The sequence below is a fragment of the Elgaria multicarinata genome, chromosome 4, assembly GCF_023053635.1.
Source record: "Elgaria multicarinata webbii isolate HBS135686 ecotype San Diego chromosome 4, rElgMul1.1.pri, whole genome shotgun sequence".
Taxonomy (NCBI): domain Eukaryota; kingdom Metazoa; phylum Chordata; class Lepidosauria; order Squamata; family Anguidae; genus Elgaria; species Elgaria multicarinata.
Window position 1 is genome coordinate 112,246,508 of NC_086174.1, and position 26,135 is coordinate 112,272,642.

The following is a 26,135-nucleotide window of genomic DNA, read 5'->3' on the forward strand; positions in this document are numbered from 1 at the left end:
GTTATCACCCACACATGTCAGGAATTTCTTGGAAGGGCCGCTTCCAAGATCCTGAGTTAATCTGGAGCATCAGTTGTCTTTCAGGTTGTAGAAAACTGAAGTGAGGAATTGTGATTAAAGAAGGGGGCAATCCTCAGTTATGATAGATAGGTGAGAATTTTGTTTTCAGGCTGGTTCTGATTAGAATTTACCAAAAAATTGCAAAGTGCTCCATATTCAGGACAAAAAACAGTGAATGTGGTAGAAACCAAAACGGATAGATTTGTCCATCCAGACCTAGGGCTTTGAGAGCTTTGCTCTTAAAAGTCTAGGTTTGAATCCTTGTATATTCAATCATATTAGTGCTGGATTAAGTCTGCCACCTCTTTATTTTTGACAGGTTCCTCATCTTTAACAGCTTTATGGCAGTCAGGTACAACATGCTGGGAATATCTCTACCTATTGAATTTGGCGGGTGCAGATGGGTGAGAATTTCATTTCAGTTTGTTTTTGATTAGAATTTACCCAAATTCACAAGGTTCTTCATATTCTGCAGAAAAAGAACTTGAAATTTAAGAGATTCATATGCACAAGTCAGCCAAATGGAGAGATGCACTTATCATTACCTGCAACCCCCATCAAATCATGCTAAAGCAATAAGCAGTGCTACACCTGCCTTGGGGCACCATAATTAAAGGCAGAGGTGTTTCTCTTAAAGAGCAGATCAAATGTTTAAAACAAGGTGGTATGAGAGTAGGGCTGCTGGAGAAATTTGACTAAAATGAGTTCAGATTCATAAGAATCTGATCTGCGGAGTCTGCTGCAGTCTGGCCTCCTCAGGCCATGCAATTTCTGTGGACTTTTGGTTCTTTTTCTTTTTACTTTCCCAAAATTTAACCAGGTTTATTTATAGGAAAATATGCACGTTTCTGCTGAGACTGCAAAATATACACAGGGAAAAGTTGAATGGAATAGGGGACAACATGCTAAATGTTACCTACTAACATAAATTACATACATTGTTCTGAATACTGTTAAGGAATTATTTGCATATTTTTCTCAACAATGAATTTTTTTTTTTGGAATCCGTCTGTGAACGGATACTGGAACAAACGACACTGCACAATCTACAAAACACATTTGGGATGGATTTCACAAAATCTGGGCATCCCTACATGTGAGAGGCTTTATTGCACATGACAAAAAACTCTGAATGGTAGTAATTCAAGATGAAATCTGAAATGATAGGCCTTAGCTAGACCTAAGGTTTATCCCGGGATTGTCCTGGGGTCATCACTGTTCATGTAAATGACACACAGGATATCCCAGGAGCAGGCAGGGATGATCCCGGGATAAACCTTAGGTCTAGCTAAGGCCATAGAATATAGTCAAATAATTTCCATTCTGAAGTGTTCTGGATGGACATGTAAAACGGTGGGGTTTTTTTAGTTCTTATCTCAGGCTGACAAGCAATAAAGACCAACACAGAAAACACAGAAAAATGCAGTCTGTATGTACAGGGTTCTTAACTTGCATAACATCCACCTCAATAACAGTTGCATTACCACCTTTTCATTAAAATTATTTATTGCCCTGACCAACAGTGGCATAATCTTCTTAACAGAATCAAGTGTTTTTGAGAAGCTTAATGAAATTTAAGACAACAGAATTTCTGCCCTTCTCGCCATCTGACATAGGCTGTTTCTACACCTGCCTTTCCCCCCTGAATCGTCCCGGGATCGTCCCTGTGCATCCAAATGACCCACAGGGGATCCCGGGAGCAGGCAGGGATGATCCCTCCATTTTCCTGAAGGGGAAATTTTAGATTTTAGATTTTGATGCAGGCAAGTGTGCTCAGGACAGATTACCCTGGTGTGCCTCTTGGTTTGTGATCATGTTACCCAGAGTGGCATTTTTAAAGAATGAAAAGAACTAGCTTCTTCTCAGTCTGTATCTGATTATAGAGTTGTCTTAAAGCAACCTTTGTTCTATTTTCTTTAACACTAATTAGGAAGTGGCTTTATCAGATAGAAGTACCAAGAATATATGGTTTAAAATTAATGATGTTGTCATTGTTATGTTTGCTTTTGTTGCAGTTTAACTGCTTGATACAAAGACTTTCTGAATCAGCACATTTGTTTAGAAGGTGCAATTGGAAAGTACAACCAGCTATCTCTCAGCTCAGTGACACAGAACAATTAATTATGCTGGTGTTGCAACAAATGGTGTTTCTACTGCAGAAGGTACTTTACTGCTAGCTAAAGGGTGTTAATTTTCTCATATCAAATATTATCTGTGAGTGAGAATGAAATGGTTATGCCTTTCATTCCAGTAGCCATTCACAATATAGTTTAGAAACTGATTGGGCTCTTTGGAAGACATAGCTAGCAGACTAATTAGTGTCATGACTCCCTCTCCCCTCCCCCTTCAATTAGACATTTATGCTATATTGATAAGCAAAAGAACTTAATTGACAACATGGAGCTGGGAGAACTAGATCCCCAACTCGACACAGCTACCTCCTACACCAGTGGTCCCCAACCATTTTGGCACCAGGGACTGTTTTCGTGGAAGACCATTTTTCCACAGACCCAGGGGGTGGGTGGGTGTTGAGGGGTTAAGGAGGCGCCAAGACCGCCCCTTTCCTTGCCAGCCGCAGCCACCCTCCCTCCCTCTTCCTCCCACCAAGCATCAGCCCAAGCTGCAACCTGCTCCGTATTCGGAGTGCCGACGGCTCCGTGTGCCTCCAGCTCATCCATGTGCAAGGCCCGCTCCTGCCTGCAAGCGGCGGCCAGGTTCGTGCCCGCCTGGTCCCCGAGAGGGAGGAGTGGAGCTGCGGCAGCCTCCCCACCCCTGTCGCCACACCCGGAAGCCACTCTCCCACAGCGGCTGTGAGAGATGCTGGAGCAGGTGGGCAGGTGTGGCTTTGCTTTGGCTGGGTGGGCGCCCAGCCGAAGCGAAGCCAGGACGCTGAGGTGGGGGAGGGCGGCTTCGGAACGGCACGCCCGGCAGTCGCTCTCCCAGAGCAGCTTCCAGCCGGGCGCACTGTTCCAAAGCCGCCCACCCCCACCTAAGCGTCCTGGCTTCGCTTCGGCTGGGCAGGCGAGACGGCGCCCCATGCCCAGGTACGCTGGGGTGGGGCTGGGTGGGTGAAAGCAGCTCACCTGCGCGGCCCAGTTCCTAACAGGCCACAGACCAGTACCAGTCCACGGACCGGGGGTTGGGGACCCCTGTTCTACACCACACTGTTAGACCATTGGCCGATTTAGCTCAATAGAATCTATTCTGAGTGCAGCTTCTCTTCAGGCAGTGGCCTTGCTCCCTGAGATCCTTTTAAACGCAGATGGCAGGGACTGAAACTGGGACATTTTGCAGCCAAAGTCTGAGCTCTACCACTGCTAGGCGCCCTTCCCATACTGTTCTACTACTGCCATTTCACATACCTGGACCCCATCCGATGCAGGGATGTAACTTGCTCTTTTAAATGTATCTGTAACGTTTCTGAGAATTTCCACAGAAACCAAGAGGTCCCCTGCATAAAAATTCTTCCTCTGAGTTAAATCCAGAAGGGTCTTGGTCACTTGGGACATTCCTTCACCAGCCAGTGTCCTCTGTCCTTTTGCAAGATGCTCTTTAATCTATGAAAATAAAAACAGCAAGATAAAATATTAGAACCTACACATTCGAAGGTGTCACCACCACATAAACTGAACAGATACTATGAGAATATTCTATAGTAATGGGAACAATTAGCAATTTAACTATGCTGTAGATTTGCAGCCAATGCCTGCTTGCATTGGCTGCCTGTATGTTTCCAAGCCCGATTCAAGGTGCTGGTTTTAACCTATAAAGCCTTACACGGCTTGGGACCACAATACCTGATGGAACGCCTCTCCCGACATGAACCTACCCATACACTGCGCTCAACATCTAAGGTCCTCCTCCGAGTGCCTACTCCGAGGGAAGCTCGGAGGATGGCAACAAGGGAGAGGGCCTTTTCAGTGGTGGCCCCCCAATTATGGAACAATCTCCCCGACGAGGCTCAACTAGCATTAACATTGTTATCTTTTCGGCACCAGGTCAAGACTTTTCTCTTCTCCCAGGCATTTAACAGCATATATTGAGTTTAACCCAGAATAGTTGTTTTAAATGGATATTGCATGTAATCTGTTTTTATGCTTTATATGTTTTTAAATTTTGTATATCGGTTTTTAATATTCAGTGTTTTAATCTTTGTAAACCATCCAGAGAGCTTTGGCTATGAGGAAGTATATAATAATAATAATAATAATAATAATAATAATAATAATAATAATAATAATACATTTGCAGTTTAGCTATGATGTAGATTTTACATAGCTGTTTTAATCTTTATAAACTGCCCAGAGAGCTTCGGCTATGGGGTAGTATATAAATATGATAAATAATAACAACAACAACAACAACAATAATATGTCATGGCACACATTTCGGGGAAAATAACACAACTAGTTAGAAAAGGGCTTCTTAGCAATTCTCACAGAAATATGCTTGGCCAGAATGATGCCAGAATGAATTGAAAAATCTGGAGACATATTATTAAAACCAACAACAACAGCTGCAGTCTTTCTACTTAGCTTTCATATATATTTTCTATGGAAACTTCAGACATGTTACACTGCTAAACTACATAAATAACCACATTTTGAGAGCAATCTACATTCCATTCAAGTCACTAGCAAAACATGGATTTATAGGTCCTTTTGTATTTTGATGCCTAAGAGATAAGCACTTCTCTGTGAAAAAGAGTATCACAATAGAATGTAACTGTTTTGGGCTCATTATGTTTTTGAGCAATTTACCGCTAAAGAAGAGCAACTGATAGGTTCAAAACATGCTGAAACTTATTTTGGCACAGCATGATAAGCTCTCTTTTGCACAGATGATTTTGTCGGATGTAAAGTCCCACTTCATTCCATGTAAGTTACAAATGAATGTATATATGACTTGTGCATATAAACATGAGAGTCTATTACTGAGATGAGCAACTTGTGGCCTTCCAGTTGTTTTGGCCTTTAACATGCATGCTTATTATGATTTGCACATCATACCGCATTTGCACATAATATTTATTTATTTATTGCAAATAAATTATTGCATTACCTAATACTAAGCCATAGTTTATTTTAACCATATTTGTTGCTTTAGCCATGAATTGTCTTGCGGATGAGCAATCAAACCACAACTGGTTTTCCCTATTTCAAGTTTGTTTTTCTCCTGCCCATTTTGCCAACCTTTGGAATGGTTTTGTTTTCAGGCTGCCCTTGCCTTTGATCCACAGCATGACAAACCATGGTTTAAACAAACCAGACTTCAGAAGCCAAACCCCTCCCCCAATAGGTTCTATTTGTGCTTTACAGCTGATTACGAAACCAGGATTTGTTTGTGGGCTGATCATCCAAACTCACAATGACTGAGTTTGGTTGATCATTGGAGGAAAACAAGCCGCTGTGGCTTCTCTTCCTCATTGATTGTTCACACCTGGCCAATGACAAACCAGATTTCAACAAACCACACTATGGCTTAACTCTATCTGTGAACCAAGCCACAGTTTATGAGCCACAAAATGTGAAATAAAGCAGTTTAGGCAGTATTCAGTTTCCATCTCACTCTTGCAAGCGACACAGGAGACATATAAACTGAAAATTGCCTTTCAGTACTTAGTGAATATTGATTTAGCATTCATAGTGACCTATTTTGTAAAAACACAAAATAAAGTTGAAATCTAAAGCTGAGTAAACAGCCACTTCTTTTCCAGTTACTATAGTTACTGAAAACCAAAGCCAGATAATAATAGTATTAAAAGTCTCTAAGGAATTACCACACTCATGAATTGTGAACAGTGTCACATGAATTGTGTATAATGTCCCTTTACTTCCTTTGTTCCTTTCAGGGTATTACCTGCAAAGAAAATTTGGTATGAATTCGTTACATAGGGTAACCATATGAAAAGGAGGACAGGGCTCCTGTATCTTTAACCATTGTATTGAAAAGGGAATTTCAGTAGGTGTCATTTGTATATATGGAGAACTTAGTGAAATTTCCTCTTCATCACAACAGTTAAAGCTGCAGGTGCACTGCCCTCTTTTAAATCTGGTCACTCTAGTATAGCTCCTGCAGCTTTAACTGTTGTGATGAAGAGGGAATTTCAGCAGGTTCTTCACATATACAAATGACCCCTGCTGAAATTCCCTTGTCTATACAACTGTTAAAGATACAGGAGCCCTGTCCTCCTTTTCATATGGTCACCCTATGTTAGACCTGAAGACCCTGGGGCCAAACTACATGTGATGCAAAGTGCATCAGTAGAAGTTGTGTGTCTCACATAAAAATTCTAAATAGTGAACGGGTGGGGCAAACAAGATGGGGACCACAATGAGAAGAAAGGGGGGTTTATTCCATCCAGCCTGCGGGAGTCCTGTAGAAAGTCCCACACTTCCAGTTTGCTGGGGGTGGTGGGCTCCAAAAGGGGTTTGTTCCTGAGCCAAACATCAGATGTGGGGAGAGGTTGACAGGGCAATAAAATGAGAGTAAATACCCATGTGCTGTGTTCCAATTCTGATCAACCCCCACCCACCCCTCGAAACCAAAGAGACAGTGCGGTAAACAGACAATTTTAGTGATACATTCAGTAAGACATATTGTTTGACCTTAACCAATGCCCCTCCAAAGCAAAATGAAAGGATGACCTAGGAGCAGTAAATAACTTAGAAACTGAAGATCTCAGGACACTTTTAAGAAGAGGTGTAATTTATTAGTGCTGTGCTGAAGCCTGCCCCCATCCCCCTATTTTCAGCAACCTTTTCTCTCCCTGTGAAAGAGGCATTGTTTTTTCTTCCTTTGTCATGGGGAGAGGGAGAACTCCTGGGCTGCCGGAAGTGCCGGGGGTGTTTTTCAAATAATAATAATAATAATAATAATAATAATAATAATAATAATAATAATAATAATAGAAAGAAGACCTCTCAAAACTTCGTACATTTAAAAAGGTACGTGGAAACCCTGCCTGCCTCCCCAAGGAGAAGATTCCCTGAAATTTTCACTTCTCCCAGACTCTTTCACCAGAGTTTTCATTCCACCCCCCAAGCCCACGAAATGCCAAAAATGGAATAATCGAAATTTTCATCACAGCCCCACTATTTATGTGCAAAATATTTTTGATTTTTTGATTTTGCTTTGTTTGACACCTGATAAAGTCTTGGAGAAAATTCATCCGAAATTGGATGCATTGGCTGCCTATACGTTTCCGAGCCCAATTCAAGGTGTTGGTTTTAACCTATAAAGCCCTACACGGCTTGGGACCACAATACCTGATGGAACACCTCTCCCGACATGAACCTACCCATACACTGCGCTCAACATCTAAGGTCCTCCTCCGAGTGCCTACTCCGAGGGAAGCTTGGAGGATGGCAACAAGGGAGAGGGCCTTTTCGGTGGTGGCCCCCCAATTATGGAATGATCTCCCCGACGAGGCTCAACTAGCATTAACATTGTTATCTTTTCGGCACCAGGTCAAGACTTTTCTCTTCTCCCAGACATTTAACAGCATTTAACAACGCTAAGTTTGTTTTTTAATGGACTCCCAGAACTGTTGTTTTTAAATGGATACTGTTGTTTTTATACTGTTGTTTTTATTTTTTGTATACATTTAATGTTTACTGTTTTTAACTTTTGTAAACCGCCCAGAGAGCTTCGGCTATGGGCGGTATATAAATGTAACAAACAAATATATAAATAAAATACAGAACAGTGGCATTTTACCTTGTTTGGATTCATACTGTCACTGAGATTCCACTGTGGCCTGCACATGAGCTTCCAACAGGCATCTCACTGGCCATTGTTGAAGACAGAAGCCTGGATCTCTGGTCTGATCCCGCAAAGTCAGTCTTATTTATCTATTTATTACATTTTTATCCAGCTGCCCTTCCAAGGACCACCATACCTGGTTCTCTCTTCTCCACATTTTACCATCCCAACAGCCCTGTGAGTTATGTTAGGCTGAGTGAAAGTAAGCATCCATGGCCACCATTGAGCTTCATGGGTGGGTTCATCTAGCTATGAGTCCTGCCAGTTCCGATCACTTCTCTCTGTCTGGGTCATTTCCAGTTGGCCTGGGAGGGCAGGAGCAGTGCCAGTTTCACGTTTTGGAGTGTTCATGGGCAAGAAACACCCAATGGGCCCCTTCTCCAGTGAGTCTACCATTTTCTCCCCATTGTCACTAGTTGCTACTGCTCCTCATCCTCTTTATTTTCATTGCAACCACTTGCTTGCTTGACAGGTAGAAAGACAGTGAACAAACGGGCAGTGGCAACTACTGGTTCTCCTTTCCACCACCACTGTTGTCCGGGCTAGAGCAAGAGGCAGGTGAAAAAGCAGGTTGTAATGGTGAAAAGGAGGAGAAACTCCAGGTTTTTTTTGTCAGTGAACCCTCCTAAGATGTGGGCCCTTGGCTGGTGCCCAACCATGCCTACCCTTGACACGGACCCATAGAAGAACCCTGCAGTGGCAAAGTCTACTCCTGCTTGAGGTGCCTAGAGACCATCAAGGTGGGGTCTTGTTAAGGGGTGTTGCTGGAGGCAACACTTTGTTTTGGATAAAATGCATTTTTGCTGCTATTTGGAGTGTGGTTTTGTATTTCTCTCACTCTGCCTCAGTATGAATTATGAGTGGATTATTTCTTTGTAGTGTATATTTATTCACGAGATGTTTGATTAGTCTATTAATATTCAAATGGCCATTTAAATGTTCTTATGTCCTGTAATTTTGGGTGAACTATCTTGAAAAGTTGCTGTAGTAACTTCCCGTTTAATTGTGTTCCACAGGCAGTTGATAACATTTCCCTTTAAACAAGCATTTGTTGTTGATTAACATTTATCAAATTATTGCTAGTTTGGGTTCTTTGTTTCTTTGTCTTTGCTGCTGCCTTTAGATGGTTGTTAATGTGGTTTAATTACTGGTTATTGTTTTTATGCTTATTATATTTTGAAAGCTTCTTTGAGAAGCTCTTTGTTTGGAGGAGTAGTGTGGGGTATATGTTTCTTAAATAATATAATAATATATCATGTAAACATTTCTGATATTGTGTCGTAAGCTGTTTTGCAATGGAAAAAAGTTTGCCATGGAAAAAAAGCATACAAATAAATGGATGATGATGATGATGATGTTCAGTGGAGATTTGAACTCAGGGCTCCCCAGTCCTAACCACTATACCACACTAGCTCTTTTTAGAGAACAATAGATTTAACATTTTTACAGCAGAACACCAGCTTGTATGTTCTTGTGAAATGAGGGGCAGGATACAGATGAGGGTAAACAGCAAGTCCAGGGGGTAAATGAAAGTGGGCTGGCATGAAGCAGGGCCAAGGATGGTGAAAATGGGGCACAGTTTGGAATTGGGAAGGGTACTGGGTTAGCATTCACCTACCCATTGGCGATGGCCTATTGTTACGACCATCTTTCTTCTGCATTTTACAGAACTTTGTGGGCACGTCCTTAGCCACTATTTAAGCACCATAGCCACTATTTAAACATTTTATTTATTTATTTATTTATTTATTTATTTATTTATTTATAATATTTATATACTGTTCCCCATTGAAAAATTTCAAAGAGGTGTACAAGATAAAATGAAAATAAAAACAGAATAAAACAGTTAAAACAAAATTTTAAAGAAGCAAAAACAGAGATTCAAGCCTGCATATTAAGGAAAGGCTTCTTGGAATAAAGATGTTTTCAGGAGGCGCCGAAAGGAGTACAAGGTCGGAGCCTGCCTGACCTCACAGGAGGGGGCGCCACCACGCTGAAGGCTCTTCCCCTGGTGGATTCCAATTGGAGGATGGATCTAGGTGGAACCACCAGGAGCAGGCCCTCGGATGATCTCAGTGACCAGGCAGGTTGGTAAGGAAGAAGGCGCTCTCTCAGGTATCCTGGTCCCAAGTTGTTTAGGGCTTTGAACACAAGTACAAGAACCTTAAACCTGGCCCAGTAGCGAATAGGCAGCCAGTGCAGTTCCCTCAGTAGAGGAGTTACATGCTGGAAAGGGGCAGCTGCAGACAGCAGCCGAGCTGCAGCATTCTACACTAGCTCCAGCTTCTGGAGCAGCTTCAAGGGCAGCCCCACATAGAGCGCGTTGCCGTAAGCCAATCCTGAGGTTACCAATGCCTGTACCACCGTGGCCAAGCTATCCCTGTCCAGGAGAGGCCGTAGTTGGTGAACCAACCAAAGATGGTAAAAGGCACTCTGAGCCGTGGTGGCTACTTGAGCATCCAATGACAGAAATGGGTCTAAGAGCACCCCCAAACTACGAACCTGTTCTTTCAGAGGCAGGGCAATCCCATCCAGAACAGGCAATGAGCCTGTCTCCCAGACTCAGGAACCACTCACCCACAGGGCTTCCGTCTTGCCAGGATTCAATCTCAGTTTATTGGCCCTCATCCAGCCCATTACTGAGTCTAGGCACTGGTCCAGGACCTGCACAGCCTCACCTGATTCAGTTGTCACAGGGAGATAGAGCTGCGTGTCATCAGCGTATTGATGGCATTTAGCTCCAAATCCCCTAATGACCGCTCCCAGTGGCTTCATATAGATGTTAAATAACATTGGGGACAAGATGGTGCCCTGCGGCACTCCATAGCTCAATTGCCAAGAGGCCGAGGACTGGTCACCCAATGCTACTCTCTGAAAACGACCCTTGCAGGAGGGTAGTAATGCCGTGAGTTCAAATCTCACCAGGAAATGGTCCGACCATGACAATGGGGTTACTTGGACACCCCCAACCTTCAGACTATCCATCTCACAGCTTGGAACAAAAACCAAATCAAGGGTATGCCCTGCTTCATGTGTTGGGCCAATGACAAACTGAGACAGCCCCATGGTTGTCATGGAGGCCATAAAGTCCCGAGTACGTTGATATTAACCAAACAAAATTATATGTTTTGCAGCTAGTCACTGATAGACTCAGGGATCTATTCTTAACTCTCGTTAATGGAGGACAGGGCTTTACCTTTAGCAGTTGCATAGAAGAGTATGACCTGCCACGTTGTAAGCTACCAATTTCTCTCTTGTAGGCCTAACAGGCTTGTCTTCTACTGCATCTATTTACCCTAACTGTTCTGCTTTAGTGCCAAAATAGCACAGTATGTGGGAACAAATAATGCTGAATTTTAAACTCTTTAGTAAGATAGATGGATGGATGAGAAGCTTTCTTCATGAAATATAGCACTTTGATATAGAAAGCTGCACTGTGCCCTCACAAAATTCTAAACAGTTTTGGGAAATGGATTTGTGAATATTTTATGATCTAATATCATAGAATGCTTACCAGCCCTTTCTGCTTTGGAAGCTGTTTTATGGATGTGACTGCTAATGCACAATGTTTTATGTCCTTGTTGCCACTGCCAGTTAGCAAGCATAGCTCAACAGGTGCATCAACTCCAAAAGCTCACCTGCCCCCGTAGTTTTAAGGCCTAAGCACACATGATGTTGAATGGATTGCCTGCAGCATAATGTGAGATTTTAAAAAACATGTTGTTGTTGTTGTTGTTGTTGTTGTTATTATTATTATTCTCCTCCTCCTCCTCTTCCTCATCATCATCATCTTTCTTTTCTCACTCTCTGAAACCGACCCCGTAGGTAGGACCGGAACCACTGTAACACAGTGCCTCCGATGCCCATCCCACAGAGTCGATCCAGGATGATATCATGGTCGATGGTATCAAAAGCCGCCGAGAGATCGAGCAGGATTAACAGGGTTGCATTCCCCCTGTCCCTCTCTCGATAAAGGTCATCCATCAGGGCGACCAAGGCTGATTCAGTCGCGTAACTAGATTGGAACCCAGACTGGAATGGGTCTAGATAATCAGTATCCTCCAAGTGTGACTGCAGTTGCTCCACCACAACCCTCTCAAGTACCTTCCCTAAAAAAGGGGTGTTTGCAACTGGGTGGTAGTTGCCTAATACTATCGGGTCCAGGGTGGGCGGTAGTTTTATGTCCTTGTTGCCACTGCCAGTTAGCAAGCATAGCTCAACAGGTGCATCAACTCCAAAAGCTCACCTGCCCCCGTAGTTTTAAGGCCTAAGCACACATGATGTTGAATGGATTGCCTGCAGCATAATGTGAGATTTTAAAAAACATGTTGTTGTTGTTGTTTTGTTATTATTATTATTATTATTATTATTATTATTATTATTATTAATATTATTCTCCTCCTCCTCCTCCTCCTCTTCCTCCTCATCATCATCTTTCTTTTGCTACTCTCTGAAAACGAGAGTAGCATCATCATCATCATCTTCCTCATCATCATCATCTTTCTTTTCTCACTCATGGCAGTTTTTCTACATGGACATGATGGACTTTGCCATGTCATGCTGCCTTTTATTGATTCAGAAATTCCGTGACTGTTGAACATGTTTTAAATATGATTCCTTTCTGGACGTTGGTGTAGATCAGTGGATGTATTTTGTTAGGCCCAGTTTATGAAGTTTTTTTGTAGTTTTTGATGTGATGCCGGTGACTGATGTGACTAACAGAATAATTGTGACCTTTTCCTGATGCCATAGTACTTTAACTTTGATAGCCAGTGGTGTATATTTTTCTCTCTTTTCCTTTTCTACATTTTTGTCATTAGGTATCGATATGTCAATGAGGTGAGTGTGTATTTCTCTCTTTTTTGTCTATAACTTTTATGTCTGGTCAATTGCAAGGTATTCTCTTGTCCGTATTGTCCCAGTATATTTTATGATCTACATTTTCTAAGATTGTTTCAGGTGAGTATGTATAGTATGGTGTTGTTTGTTTGATGAGGTTGAATTTGATGGCCAGTTGTTGGTGAATTATTTTTGCAGCTGTATTGTGTCTGTATAGTCCATTCCTGCCAAAATTTTACATTTTCCTATTACATGGTCTATTGTTTCTTGGAATTTATGCCATTTTCTACATGAATCTGTTGTTGTTACACTGTTATATTTTATGATGTACTTTTGGTAGTTCTTGCTTGCTATGATTTGATCCTGTATGACTATTAGGAATCTTTCTATTTCAGGAAATATCTCGCCCTTCCTGAGCCATTTGTACAATTATTCTTTTCTATTTGTGGGTTCATTATTTATTTATTTATTACATTTTTATACCGCCCAATAGCCGAAGCTCTCTGGGCAGTTCACAAAAATTATTATTATTATTATTATTATTATTATTATTATTATTATTATTATTTATATACCGCCCCATAGCCGCAGTTCTCTGGGGGGTTGTAATGCTTCCTGTGTAGTGCTTTTTGTGCCCATTTTTCTTTTTTCTCTGCGAGTGTGAGTGGTCATGTTTGGTCTTCATTTGGTAGTGCTAGGTTGAATGGGGTATAATTTTTATCTGCTTTTACTGTGGCTTTATGAATGGGGTGTGTTTTTAGTGTGAAAGAATTCTCTGAGTTATTTTATCTGTTTTGCGTGAATTGTGTCAATGTCCAGCACACCTTTTTCTCCTTTTTCATGCTGATTGTTATTCTTTCAATGCATGAATTGGAATGGAGCATGCAGTGTTATTGTTATTATTGATATTATTAGTAGTAGTAGTATAAGTGAGCTCAGGCTGCGTCTGTCCATTTTGAATCTGAAGAAACTGAACTGGAGCATGCAGGGACGGGAGGTTGAATCCTTCTCCACTGTGGTCCTGATAAAAATGGCCCCTTCCCTGCAATCAACAAGAGAAAAAGAAGCTCTCAACAGCTCCAATGAGAGCCTTTTAATTCTGTAGCTAATTTGCAATGTGGGAGTGATTTTTTATCAGGATTGCACCGAGGGAGGGAAAGGTCAAACCTTCCTTTACAGCATTTATATGATTTTTTTTAAAAGTGTTGCCTTTTAATACTTCAATTATCTATGATTAATTCTGCTGACACTGGAAAGTTGTGTGAAGAATTTGCCTGCTGCTGTTGTTTAACCATAGGGCATATCTTTAAGATGTTGCATTTTTCTCTCTCTATAAAATAACTTGTCATAGGGAAAGAATGAGGGTTCTGAAAGGCTTAGGTTGGTTTGTTTTTTAACAAAATATTTTGTGACAGACATAATATAGCCTGGAGTTAAATCTGATGAGTCTTCTTATTCAGGGAACTAAGGCTTGGGGTTATACACACTGAGTGCCCTTCAAATGAACTCTATCTTTTACATTGTGCCATTAGCCACTTTCAAATAAAGACTAATTATAGTCAGATCATAGAATCATAGAATCATAGAATAGCAGAGTTGGAAGGGGTCTACAAGGCCATCCAGTCCAACCCCCTGCTCAATGCAGGAATCCACCCTAAAGCATCCCTAACAGATGGTTGTCCAGCTGCCTCTTGAAGGCCTCTAGTGTGGGAGAGCCCACAACCTCCCTAGGTAACTGATTCCACTGTCGTACTGTTCTAACAGTCAGGAAGATTTTCCTGATGTCCAGCTGGAATCTGGCTTCGTTTAACTTGAGCCCGTTATTCCGTGTCTTGTACTCTGGGGGGATCAAGAAGAGATCCTGGCCCTCCTCTGTGTGACAACCTTTTAAGTATTTGAAGAGTGCTATCATGTCTCCCCTCAATCTTCTCTTCTCCAGGCTAAACATGCCCAGTTCTTTCAGTCTCTCTTCATAGGGCTTTGTTTCCAGACCCCTGATCATCCTGGTTGCCCTTCTCTGAATACGCTCCAGCTTGTCTGCATCCTTCTTGCATTGTGGAGCCCAGAACTGGACGCAATACTCTAGATGAGGCCTAACCAGGGCCGAATAGAGAGGAACCAGTACCTCACATGATTTGGAAGCTATACTTCTATTAATGCAGCCCAAAATAGCATTTGCCTTTCTTGCAGCCATATCACACTGTTGGCTCATATTCAGCTTGCGATCTACAACAATTCCAAGATCCTTCTCGTTTGTAGTATTGCTGAGCCAAGTATCCCCCATCTTGTAACTGTGCCTTTGGTTTCTATTTCCTAAATGTAGAACTTGGCATTTATCTCCAGCCTATCAAGATCACTTTGAAGTTTGTTTCTGTCTTCCAGGGTATTAGCTATCCCACCCAATTTTGTGTCATCTGCAAATTTGATAAGCGTTCCCTGCACCTCCTCATCCAAATCATTAATAAAAATGTTGAAGAGCACTGGGCCCAGGACTGAGCCCTGTGGTACCCCACTCGTTTCCTCTCCCCAGTTTGAGAAGGTTCCATTGATAAGTACTCTTTGAGTCCGATTCTGTAGCCTATCTGTAGCCAGATAGATGATAGATAGCAGCAGGAATAAGAAAATCTGTCAGTTTTGCTTTCTCCCACATTTGAACTTTCTTTAAATATGAAGAACTTTGTGGATTTTAGTAAATTCTTATTAAAAATGAACTGAAACTAAAGCGGTTAAATTCAGTAGGTACAGTTATTTCCAGCATGGAGAGGACCATGTTGTACCTGCTGCCATGTAGCTATTAAAGATGGATGAGCAGTCCATCAGAAAACAGAGGTGACAACTCTAATTAAACACTAACATGGTTGAATACACAGGGATTCAAACTCATACTCTCATACGCAAAACTCTCAGAGCTCTTGGCCTTGATAGACGAACCTGCATTGAGCAGGGGGTTGGACTCGATGGCATTATAGGCCCCTTCCAACTCTATGATTCTATGAACCTGTCAATTTTGGTTTCTTCCACATTCAAACATTTTAAATCTCAAGTTCTTTTTGTACCATATAGGGAGAACTTTGCATATTTTGGTAAATTCTTATCAAACCCAAACTGAACTGAAATTCTTACCCATCCCTAGATAGCAGCAATTACTCAAATCTGAGAAACCAGAGGATAGTGGGATGTGAACTTTTCAGTGGCCAGAGGGTGCAATCTCTGACTGCCGGGATGCTAACTCTTGACTGGTTCTTTTAAGCCAAGAGGTCTGAGGGACACTTTTGCCCCGATACCCTACTCTTGGTTTTTTTTAAAGAGTTAGTGCCAAAAATGTATTTTACCCCTTCTGGAACTCCATAGCCATTATAGACATAACCCCTCCTTTTTTTTTTAATGTATTTTGGTAAATTTTGGGCCCATGGGCTATGTGTTGCCTATCCCTGCTTTAATCTCTTCATTAGAGGATAACACCTAGAGAAAGATGCTATAACATGGGATTAACAATGTTGTTGTTGTTGTTGTTATTACAGTGTGCACAACATTTTACAGGGTAAAAGAGGACTGATTGCTGCTTCAAATATCATACAATCTACATGGCTATTGTGTTGACATGTTGACACTAGTGTTTCTTGCAGCAAACACATAAAATGTAGACAAAAGAGTTTTGTCCTTCAACACCCCTGTACACAAGCCTGGTTAAAGCATCACTATTTGAAGCTTGTACAAGACAAATATATTGCCGTACCCTTTTTCACAGTGTGGAGCCACTGTAAAAAAAATTTTTTAAATAAAATCCAGGGCTGATAGGTTTTGTTCTGAATCAAACCACTGGCATTGAATTAATGGACAATGCTTTGTTTCCCTTCCACCTTGGGGCAACACCAGACATTAGCTCGATTATAAGATCTCTTGATTCTTCTTCTTCTTCTATACTTCAAAGCACCCACGGGGACCTGATAACTGGATCAGGAAAGTGGGGTGGAATTTAACCTTTTCTCCTTCCAGAGGGTGCAATATGAGTCTCTGTATTCCAGACAGACAGCTAAGCTAATAGCATTGGGATGAGCCAAGACTGTTTCCTAATCAAATTAACACATCTTTATTGTTGGATTGAGTTAAAGAAAAAGATGCTGTGAGTTCGGAGTTCTCCAATTAGAGTTCTCATACACCTTCAGGACTAATTTCACCATTTCACCATCTTCATTTTTCTCACCAGAGTACAAAAAGAATAAAATATCATCCAAACCAACCACAGTAACTGTTTTTACACTATCCAAATTAAATAATGAAAATCTGCCTACACTATTTTTATGATAGCACAATCTGATTTCTCCTAGGGGTGTATATTCCCCCCTCCCCATCTACAGTCCTAATATGTATCTTTGTGCAGTTGGTGGTGCTTGGCACACTTTGCTTGGGAAGCACTTTCTTTAAAGATCCAGTATTCTTTGTAAAGGCACCAAGAAGATACAGATAAACAGCTGTTGGCACAGCAAAAGGCAGCGATAAGATTAAGAGTTTAAATATATGGATATGATAATGTGCTACAGCTGCTGCTTACTGAATGCCTAGCTAAGTTCCTGAAGCAGGTAAACTATCAAAGACTCTTGCCCACAAAATCGTATGTTACAAACACTGCTATCCTTTAGAATTCCACAGGACTTGATCCTTGTTTATACACACAAGGCTTAAATTGACTTTGACCCTCTTTCCCGTGGATGCCTGATTATTATTAATGCAGAAAAGAGAGCAGAAGAGAGACACCTATCATATGAATGGCCATTCTACTCAATGGAGTTTGTGCATTTCCATTATAAGCTGATTGAAACAAGAACAACGTTAGGTCTGAAAACACTCTTCCTAATCTACACCAAGCAGAATATTGCACTATGAAAGCGGTATATGGTCTGTGTCAATGGGCCCCAACAGTAGTCAGTGCACTTCAATACTGCTATAAAGCAGCAGTGTGGTTCCTGCTTTTTATACACCGCTTTAATTGTATAATATCCTGCTTGGTATAGATCAGGCCTTAGTTGCTTTTGCAGTTACCCTGGAACAGAGAAGACAGCACATTAAGTACTTGGGAGGTGGGTTGGGAGTGTCTTAGTACTGGGTGATGAATGCTTTTAAAAAGAAGTATTCAACTGCAAGTTTACAAATTGGTCCTCATTTAAGCCCCATGGGGTGTGAAGAGGAGGGTTTTGGAGCAAAGGCCAGTGGCAAAAATAAGGGGCTTTTGTTGGGAAGTGGAAGACTATAATTCCAAACTAGAATCCATTTAAAATAAAATAAAAAAAATTACAGCTGACTCCTATAATAAACTGTCTAGGGGAAGGAATAAATTTTGCAAGAGGAAGTCTTTCATTCCCAGCACTGGAACACTCATTTCAGTGAGTGGGAGAGAGGGAGAGAGAGACTGGATGATATGCGGCCCTTGTAATATAATTTGGAAAAAATTGAAATCAGCTCTAATGAGCTGCAGCTGAAGCAAATCATTATTCACCTCAGAGTTCTTTTGATCAAATTACATTTCATCTCAGGATTTGCAATAATGCGAGGGAAGAGTGGAAGCAAAATTATGGCCTGAACTTGTAAGGAGCACAGCAATCCTGGTTATAGGATAATATATATTTGTTGCCTTCATGGTTCTCAGCCTGTGAGGCTGAGGCCTTAGCTAGACCTAAGGTTTATCCCAGGATCGTCCCGGGGTCATCCCTGTTTATGTAAATGACACACAGGGGATCCCAGCAGCAGGCAGGGATGACCCTGGGACAAACCTTAGGTCTAGGCTAAGGCCTCCGATACTCCTTCAACTGAGAAGAGTTTTCTAGTCCACAGAAATGCTGTGCGCAATCCTGCCCTCCCAGATTTTCAGGAATTCACAGATTCCTTTCTCATTTCCTTTCCGATTTCATAGGGATGTGGACATAGCGGGCCAGTTATGATATAACATCTCTGGGTTAATAGTTAATCCATTACTAAGCCACAAATGACCTATCAGCCGTGTGCCCCCACTTGCTTTGCCGCCTCCCCTCACATGCTGGTTTCAGTCCTATGACCCTAGCCTTTTTTTATTTAACCCCCCCCCCCCATTAGATCTGAAATAGGGAGCTATGATTTAAACCATAGTGGTAGATAGTGGTAAACCAACATGAAACCACTGTTCCCTGTTTCGGATGTTGTGGGGCACTGTGGTTTAAAGAGTCCAGGTTTACTGTGCTGAAACTGGTGTGTGAGTGGAGGAGTGAAAGAGGAACTCACAGTCCTAATGCTTCTTCCAGGCTTCTTAAACCATGGTTTTGGAAGTGGGGAATATTATATCCCTAAAAGCTCAATATCTATGTTTCTTGCCTTACAAGATAAATTCCAAAAATTTGGAAGAAGAAGAAGAAGAAGAAGAAGAAGAAATAAAAAAGGTAATTAATAAATGTTTCCTAGTGCTACTTTCAAGTGCTTGATGCCAACAGAGAATGTAAACTGGAATTTTATTCTCCATTCATCTCTTGTAGGTTATTCAGCCAGTAAATTGACACATGGCTGGTGAATGCTCCCCAGTTGCTACAAAAAATAATAATAGCATATCCAGTTAAGGATGAAATTCTACTCATACTGCCTACAAAATTGTTAATTTTTTTTGGCAGAAGCTGAGGCAGTAGTAGGCAATATGATGAAATGTTCAACAAGATTTAGATTTTGTGAGAGTAGGGTGACCATATGAAAAGGAGGACAGGGTTCCTGTCTCTTTAACAGTTGTATAGAAAAGGGTATTTCAGCAGGTGTCATTTGTATGCATGCAGCACCTGTTGAATTTCCCTCTTCATCACAACAGTTAAAGCTGCAGGAGCTCTGCCCTCTTTTGTATCTGGTCACTCTAGAATAGCCTCTGGGGATGCCTTCCACACTTCAACCTCACTGCCGGCCTTGGTTGTGTGATACATTGAGCTTGTGATAGTGGCAAAGAAGTAGTCCAACACATATCTGTTTTACCCCCTTTCTGAGAACGGTTTAATGAGCCTGTACTCATGGTGGTCTTGTGAAAGATGAAATAATACCAGGAAAATACATCTTGGGGATGAAAACAAGGGGACTCCTGTCTATGAGAAATGTAGCATGGACTTACTTACTTTCTTATTTAAACTACTTACAGTATATACCGCTTAATATTTATAAACTGCTTTTTGCACTAACAGGCACTAATGCAATCCTTACAAGAAAAGAGACCAAAAGTACATTTATATTGGAGGAAAATTAGCTTGCATGTCATTACAGTTTGTAAAAAGAAGAAGAAGGGGGGAAAGTCTTTTTAATGCATTCAGCACTTCTACATACAAAGCTAGCTACTATTTCTCATTTTGTAATCTCCTCTGGTAATTTTACGCTGTCCTAGCTGTGCCCCAGCCGAAGTGGAACGTTTGAACAGAGAAAGACACGTCAGTGCCACTGATTTATGAGCACGGTTTTAAAGTGCTGAAAGAGTTATAAAATGCCCTACTGTAGCTCCAGTAAATCTAATTTATTCACGACCACGTTCCCCAATAAACCTAAATATGTTCTTTGCCTTCCACTCCCTATAAACATTTTATAAAGGGAATCATGAGAAGAAGTAAGGCAGAAATTGTGCAGTGCTTTTGAATAGTTACAGGAACTCTGATGGCGGTTAAAAAGAAAAAGAAAAGATAGGAGGCAAATAAACAGCATCTATTTGGTTTTATGTTCTTCATTTCTCCAGTCATATTTCTTTTCCTTTTACATCAGAAGGCCTGAAGGCTGGAGAGCAAACAGTTAATCCCATTAAGGCCCTGGTGTTTAGCAATGAATAAATGGAGCAAGTACTAAAGCTGGCTTTGCACCTACTGAATGCTGCAAGTATCTGTACTCATTTGATATGCATCGAGCAAAGCTAGGTTGTTCCCAGAAGGCCACTCCATGAAGACTGAGAGAGCAGCGTCTGCTAGTGGTGCCTGTGAGTCACAAAGAACAGAGAGAGAGAGAGAGAGACATTTATGGAACAGAAGCAACAGTCAGTGTCAAAGAAACATGTTCCAAATAATTCTGTATTCTTTTCAAGCATGTACACACACACACACACACAAATATAATTTCATGCAAGGAAGCATTAGCAGTCATTCAGGCTTCGCTGCAATGCTTGACCTTTAAAGCATTCTTTAATTTAAAAGTGTGCCACAATTTCCAGCAAACTGCCTCAACTGTAGACTGCATCAATTACTGTCATTACCGTTTAATTCACGGGGGCGGTGGGTGGGGAGGGAAGTGTGTAACATACAGAATAAACACATTTAGTTAGGATTGGGGGAAACTAGATGAAAAGTCAGTCACAAAAATATATAAGGGTGGGGGAAACCTGATATATCATGCAGGCTGAATATAAAACAAACCCAACGGTACCTGTAGCATTAAGAGGACACCGATTGAACGCCAGATCCCCTGCAGGGGTCCTTTTCCAGACCATCGATATCAAATAATCCTCAGGACATATTTCATAAGGTGCTGTAATTGAAAAAACGTGGAAGATGAATATAGGTATCGACAAATGTACATGCATATGTATTCAATTGAAACTGCAGCCTTAATCCTACTCATTAAGAGTTCGTCCTCATTTGCTTTTGGCACTGAAATCTAGGAATGCTTCCACTCTGATGCTGACATGGCTCAACTACCTACGATTTTCCTAAACTAACATTGGGGATTTTAAGAACAAAGAGTCCTGCAGCATCTTAAAAACTAACAAGCAGCCTGTGGAGCACTGGGAATTCTTAACAGGGACAATAACATCATCTACCACTGTCCCTGTTCCCCCTGGGCTGAGCTGCAATCCTCATTGTGGTTGGAAGGAAATAGGTTTTCCCAGCAACAATATACTGTTGTGAGCTATCCCTGTTCTAATGCAAAGTATTTTGAGGGTGGCCTGGTGTTGAATGGGCAATTAAGATAGGGTGACCATATGAAAAGGAGGACAGGGCTCCTGTATCTTTAAAGTTGTATAGAAAAGGGAATTTCAGGAAGTGTCATTTGAATGCATGCAGCACCTGGTGATATTTTGTCTTCACCATAACAGTTAAAGCTGCAGGCGTCCTGCCCTCTTGACCAGATACAAAAGAGAGGAGGGCACCTGCAGCTTTAACTATTGCGATTAAGTGCGAATTTCACCAGATGCTGTACGCATACAAATGACACTTGCTGAAAATCCCTTTTCTCTACAACTGTTAAAGATACAGGAGCCCTGTCCTCCTTTTCATATGGTCGCCCTAATTAAGAAGATCCATTCGCTTTACAAAAGGCCTGCTCCTAATGGAGAGGAAAACTGTGAGAACTGGTATTTTGATATAAATCACCACCAGTATTATGGGTACTGTCATGATGACTGCCTGCATTTCAAAGTTTACCCCTGTACCACTGGTAATAAATGTTATGATGGAGTGAACTTTGGCGGATTAGAGGAGTTCACTTCACCAGACAGTAGCCCATGAAAGCCTGTGCAAGGATAAATTGGTTAGTATATTACAGGATGCTTGGAGTCCTTCCAGAGGAAGTATTAGAGTGACCATATGGAAAGGAGGACAGGGTTCCTGTATCTTTTACAGTTGTATCAGAAAGGAAATTTCAGCAGGTGTCATTTGTATGCATGCAGCACCTGCTGAAATGTCCTGTTCATCACAACAGTTAAAGCTGCAGGAGGCCTGCCCTCTTTTGCATCTGAATTTTCTCCTTGGGGATAGGGGACAGCATTTCCACAGACCTTTTAAAAGTGTAGCTGGTTGTTTAGGGGTCTTTTTTTCTATTCTTTTATTTTTATTTAAACAACTACCACCCAGCACTTGGAGGAGCCTGGCAGTTCTTCACAAATGCCTATTGGATATGATGTGCCCTCTCCCTCTCCAATAGGCATTCAGGAAGAACTCCTGGGTTCCTGCAAGTGCTTGGGGTGTTTTTTTTTAAATTAAAAAAATAGAAAGAAAACCCCTCAAAACTTCCTACAATTAAAAGGTAGGTAGACACCCTGTCTCCTCCACACAACAGGAAAAAAATCTCCAAAATTGTTACCTCTCCCAGCCTCTTTTGCCAGAATTTTTGTTTCCCCACCCCACACACAAACTGCAAAAAAATAGAATAGAAATTTTTGGCACAGCACTAGTTTTTCCTAGGGCTGTGCAATGCTCAGTTCCAGATCCAAATCCTGAGGTGAAGCAGGCTGATTCAGACCTCTTTGGTTCATATTGGGATTGGGTCCAAATCGGACCGAAGTGGGGCGGAGTGGGTTGGATTGTGCCCAAAGCACTTTGGAGTGCTTCAGCTTGATCCAGGACAATGGTGAGCTGTTCCCCCTCTCCACCTGTCATTCTGCCAAGACTTACCTGACCTGTCCGCTTGTGCCCGGCAGCCTCATGTCTTGCATGAGAGCCACCATTAGAAGGCACTATGTCTTGTATGAGAGCCATCATTTCTAAGGATGATGGGGTCTCTCTGCTATTATAGATCTACTGTTGCAAACAATGGTGGCTCTAAAGGGCTGTTTCCAGGAGTGGCCCTTTATGGCTGCTGTCATTTGCAATGGTAGATAAAATCGTGTTCACATTTGGGTTTGCAAGCCAGATCATGTTCACTACTTTTCCAAATACGAACAAAAGTTTCATATATCCATGCTAGAGATGAATGTGGCTATCCATCTGGAAGCTTTTACCTAGGAATTTTGGGAAATGTGTGGGAGCTAAAGACCTCTTTCAGGGCTTCTTTGGGAAACACAAATGCTACAGTGATTTAAACCAAGCATAGGTTTGTAATGTAAATATTACTAATTCTATCAAACCCCCCCCCCCTTTTAATAAACTGGATAGCTAACACAGGCATACTGGGTGGAAAAACAAGGAAAGGGAGAGGAAATCTCTCCCTTTTATACAGCAAAACCTTGCATTTTTATAAAGAAGCCCTGCCCTCTATGCTGGTAAGGATGGAAAGCCATGTCAGCATGCTGCTTTTATGCTGCTAGCCAACAATGGTGGTAGAGGGAGTAGTGAGGAGCACCAAGGTCTCAGCTGGACAGGACTCAGCGAAAGGACTGGGTTTAAATGATGCACAGCTGAGGGTATGCAACCTCTGAACCCAACTCCCACCTATCTGTTCCTTTAAACAGTGCCTGAGACAAGCCACTGCCATGACTTCAGGGCCCAAGGCAGGAGAGAGAGGAGCAAGCTCTGCCTGACCCAGGAAGACCCCTTGAAAATACCTATCCAGAACTGCATTGTGGGAAAAGCAGATAGGTGGACACACATGGAGGGGGAAACAGCCAGCAGGAAAAAAGCTAAGCATCAACCCACCAGCCACCCACTCCTTTGCTTAAAATTGTAGCTTCTAGGACTGCATTTCATTTCACAAAAGAACAAACACAGTTGGGGCTTAATGACATGTATTGCATGTACTTGCTTTTTAAATGATATTTTAAAAGTAATTCATTTGGCACATTCAAGCAGTGAGTGTGTGTGTGTGTGTACACACATACAAATCATGTGTTCTTCTGTTGCAACTTTACTGGGCAACCGTTTTGCTATTTGTTCATTTTTAAGAGAAACGACCATGGCTAGCCTAGTTTGACCATTTGTTTCTTATCATACGGTTATTAACAGAGCAGGCTTCATGGAAATGAGCAAGACCTGTCACAGGATCAACTGAGTGCCTCAACAGATGACAAAAACGTCCCTGCAGATGTTTCAGCGATGCTGATACGAAGCACATAAAATAGGTTGCTAAATATGCTTCAGCATCAACACTCTCGAATCGTAAGTCAAGAAAGCTGACAGTGCCAGAAGAGCAAGAATACGCCTTAATGGCAAGCATTTAAGCAAGGGAATGCTTTTCACTTCCTGCCATAGAAGGAAATATTCTGAAGTGTTGAGAGAAAGAACTCTATGTTCTGTAGGGGTTCAGCCTCAGTGCTTTCTCTTAGGCCATGGCAAGACCAGGTCTATATCCCAGGATTGTCCTGGGATCATCCCTGTGCATCCAAATGACACACAGGGGATTCTGGGAGCAGGCAGGGACGACCCCTCCATTTGCCTGGGATAATCCTTAGGTCTAGCTAAGGCCTTATACTGACATTAGAGTATGAGTATGACTGCAGATAGTTCTTTAAATGTCAAGGGGCATGTCTAGACCAGGGGGCTGGAGGGGGAGGATCTCACAATATGGTGATCATGAGATCCTCCCCCACCCAGTCGACACACGACGTGCGATATCCTGGGAGGACAGAGGACGTCATGGCCGCCATTTTGGATTGATTTTTTTTACTCAAGTTGAGTGCTCGAGCACTCCTTCAAAAAGGTAAGTATTTTTTTTTAAAAAAAAAATTTTTTTACTCCCGCTCTCCCCCACCCCACCCCCAATGGGCACAGAGCTCCTGAAGAGCTCCGTGCCCCATGCCCAGGTCCTCACAGCTACTCGCAAGGAGCCAGGATGAAAACAGGATGCCTGGCCACACCTCCCGTGGTCTCGGGATCATCCTGGGACCGCAGGAAGAGCCGGGATTAAAGTGTAGGGCCATATCCCAGGGAAAGGGAGGGATCATCCCTCCCTGCTCGTAGGATCCCTGTGCATCATGTGGATGCCCAGGGATGATCCCTGGGATATCGCCCCATCTAGCCATGCCCAAGGATTGTTTTAACCTGGATGATGTGGAACTAAACTTTGTATGGTTTGATACATATTTTTTTCTTTTTAAACCATACCTTAGGAATGAATATGTGCACAGGGAGTGTTGTGTGCATAATCAGGCTTCAGGCTCAGAAATTGTTTGTCAAAGGGCTAATAATAATAATAATAATAATAATAATAATAATAATAATAATAATAATAATATCCCGCCTTTTTCCCAGTACTGGGAAAGTTGCCCACTGCCCGTGATTAGGAACATAGAAAGCTCATTTATACTAATTCAAACTATTTGTCCATTTGTTGTCACCAGTGCAAGCTCTAGCCTCTGGGGTCTCAGGCAAAAGTCTTTCCCATCAGCATGCATTGAACTTGAGAGGCCAGGGGTTGAAGCCGGAAATGTCTACATGCAAAGCATAGATCTACTGCTGAAGAGCACATTGCTGCATTTATTTTCTCATAGGCACAGTAATTTGAAAGAAGAGGGGTAAATGTGTCACATGATCCCCCTCCATATTGTAGAAGATCTTGTGGAAAACATAGTACTTTTTTATGCTTTGCTTACCACTAAACAGCTAGGTAAGGCCATAATCAGAAACTTGAGCCAGGATATCATGAAGACTCGATCTACTGATTGAGGCAGACTCTAGAACTGCCTGTGTGCAACAACATGAACACCATAACTACCGGCACAGCTGCATGTACGTATATATTGGATATATTGTGCTGGGTTTGTACACACATTGGCAGAGCCACATGTAGCAGCCATATGAATACACACATTGTCATCTCATTTAGTTGATAAGATATAGGAATAAAAT

At 41.9% G+C, this 26,135-nt stretch overlaps 1 protein-coding gene across 7 annotated transcripts in view; it reads right to left on the reverse strand.

Moving 5' to 3' along the window:
• ADGRB3 (adhesion G protein-coupled receptor B3) overlaps positions 1-26,135 on the reverse strand; it is a 545,908-nt gene that overhangs the window by 302,332 nt on the left and 217,441 nt on the right. For all 7 annotated transcript variants that reach the window (XM_063125010.1, XM_063125008.1, XM_063125009.1 and 4 more), the window contains 3 exons: positions 21,061-21,162; positions 20,509-20,615; positions 3,423-3,617 (listed from right to left, as the gene is read on the reverse strand). In XM_063125010.1, coding sequence (XP_062981080.1) covers positions 3,423-3,617; positions 20,509-20,615; positions 21,061-21,162 — 404 coding nt within the window. The remainder of the gene's footprint in view (positions 1-3,422; positions 3,618-20,508; positions 20,616-21,060; positions 21,163-26,135) is intronic.